Source organism: Pelecanus crispus, chromosome 6, assembly GCF_030463565.1.
Source record: "Pelecanus crispus isolate bPelCri1 chromosome 6, bPelCri1.pri, whole genome shotgun sequence".
In the NCBI taxonomy this organism is placed as follows: domain Eukaryota; kingdom Metazoa; phylum Chordata; class Aves; order Pelecaniformes; family Pelecanidae; genus Pelecanus; species Pelecanus crispus.
In genome coordinates this window covers 56,115,885-56,122,274 of record NC_134648.1, presented here as the reverse complement: position 1 = coordinate 56,122,274, position 6,390 = coordinate 56,115,885, and the positions used below count along the sequence as shown (strand labels likewise).

The 6,390-nt window shown below is 49.6% G+C and overlaps 1 protein-coding gene across 1 annotated transcript in view; it reads right to left on the bottom strand.

Annotated features, from left to right (window-relative positions):
• Window positions 1-4,558: 4,558 nt before the first annotated feature.
• The window catches only part of RIN3 (Ras and Rab interactor 3), a 70,265-nt gene continuing 68,433 nt past the window's right edge, over window positions 4,559-6,390 (bottom strand). The window contains exon 10 of the mRNA XM_075713052.1: window positions 4,559-5,698. Within this exon, the coding sequence (XP_075569167.1) occupies window positions 5,390-5,698 (309 nt within the window). The 3' untranslated portion in view covers window positions 4,559-5,389. The remainder of the gene's footprint in view (window positions 5,699-6,390) is intronic.

The following is a 6,390-nucleotide window of genomic DNA, read 5'->3' as shown; positions in this document are numbered from 1 at the left end:
CGCATGTAACCAGCCTCCCTTCTCTACTAGCAATACAGCAGAAAGCAGCTCACCTGGAGTTGGAGATAATGCACTTTTTTAGAGATTTCAGTAAGTAGTATTATTTTAGCTCTGTCCAAACCAAGTTGCATATTCTCTCACCAGGGCGGCTTAAGGTCAGTGCTGAGCAGCCGTGCCCATCTCAGCGCAGGAGGCTGAAGGCCTCTCGTTCCTCTGCTCAGCCTCTGCCCTGTGAGAACGGGGATGGAGGAGCAGCAGAGGGAGAGGACGCTTAAGCTGAAGTCCTGACTAAGCAGCATCTCGTGCCAAGAACTCGGGCAATTCTGAGTCAGAGGCCGCTTCCTTCCTAGGGACATGATACCCCAAAAGAGGCAGGAGACAACGGAAATACTACACGTCTGCAATCCCATGCACCACCCGCAGAGCTGGCCATTGTCCCACAGTAGCAACACCCGTGCAAGGAGGGACGCTGGTGGGACGGGCAGGGTCTTTGCACCGGTTTTCCAGGAGGAAAACATTTTTCACAGTGCAAGGGGTTGAAATGCTGGACCAGGGCCCCAGCGAGGCTGTATGATCTCCAGCCCCAGAGACCTGCAGCACTAAAAGGATGAGGCCCTGAGCAACCTTGGGAGGCAGCCCCACTTGAGCAGGGATTGGACTGGGGACCTCCAGGGGTCCTTGCCAGCCTGAATCATTCCACGAGCCTGTGGAAAAAAGCCAGTCTTGTGCTGAGTTTTGAAGTACAGTTGGTGACCAATGCATGATGAGCTCTTGAATTCAGCAGGAAAACTGCCTTTGATGTCAATGGCTTTTATTTTAGGTTATACTTGACCTGCCAGTGTAACTATTTCAGTGAATTATTGACAGATTGTATTACTGGGTGCAAAGTGGCGTTAAATCAGCTCTGTGCACGAAGTGGCTGCACGGACTTCTTGTTTTTTCTTTGCAGAAGTTGCCAGGTTCAGCAGGTCTTCCTCTTCCTCTCCCTCACACTGTGAGTAAATGAGTGATCGTTTCACAATCTTTCTCTGCAAACAAGTGTTTGAGGAGGCCCTGGCTGGATTGCACAACCCTACTTGGTCAAAGTCTCCTGAAACACTCCTGTCTGCTGATGGCTCATGTGAGGGCCAGAGCGTGAGTCACGGCGTGACCATCCTGACTAACCAGGGGAGGCCGCAGATCACCAGACTGGACTGCTTCCTCCTTGCCCGGGCTGCAGCATGAGGAAACCCCATGGCAAAACAAATTAATAAAATCCCATGGAGCATTGAAAAAATGCCCGTTTCATTCCTACATTTGCCTTTTTTTTGTCACCACCCAAAAGGTCAGATACCAGCCCAAAGCAGCGCAGGGCCCTGGGCACCAGGGTCCAGAGGGAAGGACACACTGAACCACTCCAGCAGTCTCCACGCTGAGTTTTGCCAGGGTTAACAAAACAACAGCACGTTTGTTCCAGACAGACTGTTTCTGCATGACCCTGGTGCAGGCAGAGCCTGAGTGCCATCGCTGAGCTGTGAACTTGGAGAGGCAGCAGCTGCCTCTGTCCTGGGTCCTCTAGGATCCTGTCATTCGGGTCATCTCCCAGCTTGCATTCCTTGACAAGGGACAGCTGTGGTTGGGCCCTGGAGGAGCTGGGTCACCCCTCTACCCCAGAGATGTATGTTTAGCAAAGTTGTTGCTGGTGGTTTATATAAAGTGACCAAACAGGCCAGGTGCCCCGTGGCCTCTGAGCAAGTCCTGCTCTGCACTGAGCCCCAGCACTGGGATTTCCTTCCAGGCAGCTCGTGGCCAGGCACAGTAACTCGCATTACTATCAATAATATCTGAGTTTGGGAGAGCCATAGCAACCTTTGCAAATCAAATCAGAGCTTTTCAGTTGTTATGCCAGAGGAAAATATTGCATGTGCAGTTTGAGAGCCTTTGTAAAAGCCCACAGAAATTCAGCTGGAACTCCTTCTTGCATTTTGAAAACTGGGATCTGCAGGTCTGATTTGGGGACTAGGCTTTGGTAAATTTTAGTCTGAGCCCATTTGGATTGCAGTGATATAACACTGTCACGGTTTCCACGGGCTCCACTGACCAGCCGTATAATACGTGGTTCCCCTTTGCCCTGAGGTCCAGCTGCTGACTCAGACATCCCAGGATGCTGCGAGGTGCCGGAGCGCTTCACTTCATTAATCTGTTGCTCAACCCTGGCCGGTGCAAGGTCTGGTTGCTCTCCAGAAATATCCAGCAGAATATCAGTCCTAACTTCCTTCCTTGCATGTTTCTACTTTAGCCTCATCCCCATCAGATTACTTTTGGCTCATTAACTGTGAATGTTATAGTATAAAGATAACCTGATCAGGCCAAGGACTTCGGCAGACATGTACATCTTTGCTCCTGGGGCTTAAAATAACTTCCAGCAGCCATGGCAGAACAAAGCTGCTCATCAGACCCCTCACATCTCTGGGTCTGGTGCTGGGAACCCCCATCCCCACCGTACATGGACCCCATGCAGTGTGATACCTGTGCACAGGTGGTGGAAGGCAAGGTGGGTACGTGGCTTGGAGTCCTACCAAGGGGGGTGAGGTGGGAGGTGGGCCAGAGAGGTAGTCTGGGCCAATGGTTTGGGTGGGGAAGGGAGGCAAGAGGTGGGAGGGGGTGTCTCCTTTGGGAGAGTGGGTGCAAAACAGAGGATTTGGAGAAGGGGGGGACAGGGATAGGTTTGAGAAAAAAGGAAGGTTTGTAAGTGATGCTGCCCAGAGGTTGGACCCTCCTGTTGCCACAGCCCCAGGGGTGACAGTCGAGATGGTCCTCAGTATGGCCAGCATGGAGCAGGTCAGCCCTCAGGACACATGGACATCAGTGATGATACCTACGGTGGAAACAGGACAACCGGCCTCTCAGTGCTGTGTGTCAGGGATTTACTGGCAGCACTTCCACCAGAGGGGGAAACTGCCATGAGCTCACCCAACATGCATGGATGGTGGTGGGCCGAGGAGCCGGGTAGGGTGAGGACGTGTTGCCTCACAGCCGGAGCACCCAGGGAACCCTGTAGCCAGCCCCCCAGTCCAGGCCTGCTGCCGAGCCATCGGCACACGATGTCCAGGGCAGCGCAGCAGAAGGGCAAGAGCTGACATCTTTGCTGCAGCCTACAGGATGGACACGGGGAAGCTGCTGTTGGGGCAGAGGCCAGCAGCCTCTGGGGCCATGGGGGCTCCCTGGGGGCCTGCTACAGCCAGGAGTGGGACAGCGGGGAGCACCGGGGCAGCCCCAGTCCAGGCATCGGGCACCTCCCCATACAGGCTGGGTCCAGGCAGGGCAGGGCTGTGGGGAGCTGGAGACCGGCCCTGCTGCAGCATCGCTGGGGCAGGGGCTGATAGCCCTGGAAGGCTGAAATGGGGTCCTGGGCCATGAGCTGGGTGGGGTAGCCCTGGGGAGGCACTGGAGGCAGCAAAGCCTGTGAGTGCCCTCAGGGCCCTGAGAGCAGCATCTCCTCTGACAGATCGGTACTGGAAACCTGTATCTCAGGTTTGGTCATGGCATCCCGAGTGCCACCCTGGCAGCAGCACAGGCTCCCAGCAGGACCTAGAGGCTAACAGCAGCGTGAGGGAGGGCTTCAACTCCAGCATCCTGCAGGTGTGCTGCCCAGAGGCAAGGTGGGGGTGCCAACAACTGCACATGAGCAGAAATAACCATGAGCTTGGAGTCAGCTCAGTGCTGGTGTCATACACTGCAAGCTCTGCGCATGATGCCCTCGAAACCAAGATTGCTGTTATTCACTGTTCCTCATTCTTGTTTGTTGTCCCTTCTTGACCAGACACACACACAGCCCAAGCTGGCAGGTGCACAGCACTTGTCTGCTATCTGTATGCAGTTTTGGCCAGCACACACCACAGCTGAGGCATGTAGACGTGGACATTTCAAGCCCCAGAGACTGAGAGAGTGACCGGCTACATGCAACGCCATTTTACCTTTGGAGCTTCAGGAGTAAGGCAGGGACCTTGAGCAACTTGGCCCAACGTGTCCCAATTCATTTTTGAATGTTAACAGGAGGAAACAATAGCAGCTTTGAGCAAAACCCACAGTAAAACACCCTTTCTTTCTAATAAGAGCTTTGCTAGGCCTGATCCCAAGTTTGTGTAGCTGCAGTGGAGGTTACTTGCCTCCCACATGCAGATAATCCAGTATCTTGTGTTCGCAGTGGAAATCTTGCCTGAATGGAGGCACCCAGAAGACATGGATCTGTTTTGCAATTAAGGCTCCCGCTTCCATTATCCAATTGTTTTCATATTTCATGAAATTCATTTTTGCATTGTTTCAATTTATTCTGTGGGAATTTAGGTTTGCAGGGAAATGTAAGTCTGCAGTGACTGAATGACTGAAAGCACAGGTAGAAAGGAGAATTAGCAAGTTCTGTCTGCAACAGCCTGAACTTATTAAAGTAATAACCTGGTGGGACTTACACATATAAAAACACTAGAGAAAATGACATCCGGGTAAAAAGGAACAAGTATTTAATTCTAGCTCTTTTTGACTTTCAAATTTTAATCTGGTTTGCTAAACTGGGCAAATTATTAAGTTCTTTACAAACGCTTATTTTAAAATAATTGCACCATATCATACATAGCAATAAATATACAGTTAACCAGACACTATCATACAATCAATGTGATTAAAACCGCTGTACATGTAAAACTGATGGTGAAGACTTTTAATCTTTAAGAAAAATACATCGATGAAAATGGCTATGCTACCTGATTTCAGTGACAAATAGATGGCAGAAAATGTATTGTTAGTGAAGGTACAGGATCATCTTCCATGGCCTGTAATTACATGGATTTCAAAGGCAATGACATGTTGTATGACAGCAAGACAGATGGAGTTCTGCTACAGGTGGCAACCCTATGCCACTGAATACATCAGACAAGACTCAGTTTATTCAGACTGGGTGAACAGATACTGTAAGGTGTAAAGGCAGTCTTACCTCCAGATAGCATTGAGGTGTGTGCAGACCTTTCACAGGCCTTGTGCACAGAGGTGATTCACACCTGCCACAATTTATTATGGAGTAAATGTCCACTGTTCCACAGGATCTCTGGATTTTCTCCACTGTCCATCTATATTCTGTGATGTTGGCTGGTTGCCAGCAGCAGGTTCTGAGGTTTGATTCTTCAAGTTTTCCAGAGGATGAATGTTCTCCTGAATGCTCCTTTTATTGCTGCAGATGAACTCTGCTGAGAAATGCCATGTATTCAGACAGCATCTACAATTATCACATCTGCCCTGTGTTGAAGGCCGTGCTTCAGAGACATTCTGAGGTCTGCAGATACCAGAGGATCTCATGAGATCAACTATCCAGCCCTTCCAGGATGACAGCAAACACAACAAAAGACCAGCATGGCCCTTAGGGAAAGTATGACTCTTTGACAATTGGAACTGGTGGGTTTTTATGTTCTATTGGTTTATAAATAAAGTAGAAATCTTTCTTGGTTTCACTCTTCAGCAGGGAGGCTTTGATATGGTGAGGAAGGGCATCTTTGTCCAGCTGCAGCCACTGGTCATCAACATAAACAAACAGTCCATAGTCCTCGGGATGGGAGACCTCAAACTTTTCGGCACACTGCTGGCTCAGCTGCTCAGCTGTGGTGTCATTCCGGGAAGCAAGTGTCCTTGACTGAGCACTGATTTCCAGAAAGGAGATAGAGATGAAATCCTGGAGAGAAACATGAGGATAGATCTTGCAGTTAACACAGTGACTTGGGACCGAAGGAAGCAGAATTCAGCCCAAAGCTCTAGCTGCCTAGAGCTCCTAAATGCTCCCAAATATCCTCCAGTCATCCTCCAACGCCCCAGTTATTCTCTCCTTTCTCTCCTCTGATGAACAAGCTCTGAATCAGCAAAAACGTAAACTAATGAATACTTAACCAAATAATTAGCCCTGTAAAGACACGCAAGTGAAAAATTTTTTCTGATTTTGGTGGATATCATTAATTCCTTCTCTCACCATCCTACAGCTCCTGAAGAAATAGGATGTAAAGAAGTAACAGACCAGAACAACAAGCCAAAAACCTCAGAGATCTTGCCTGAAAACCCCGTCTCACAGAAACAGGAAAGGGCTGGCAGTCACCCAAACAGCACCTTGAGAGCGTGTCCTCCAAACTTCTTTCCATCAGTAAGGAAACAGAAGTTATGCTGAGGAGGCTGATTTACTTGTATCCTGTTTCAGGCAGTAACAACTGTTGGGACGACTTTCCTCTTGCCAAACTCATGAGGAACAGAACCTAGAGAGTTTTTGGTCACAGTGGAACCTGTGCGTTTAATTTGTATCTGTGAAGTTCAAAAAAATGCCCAGCCGTTTTGGTCAGAAAATACTCACATTCGCCAGCAGAAGTGAGATTTGCCAAA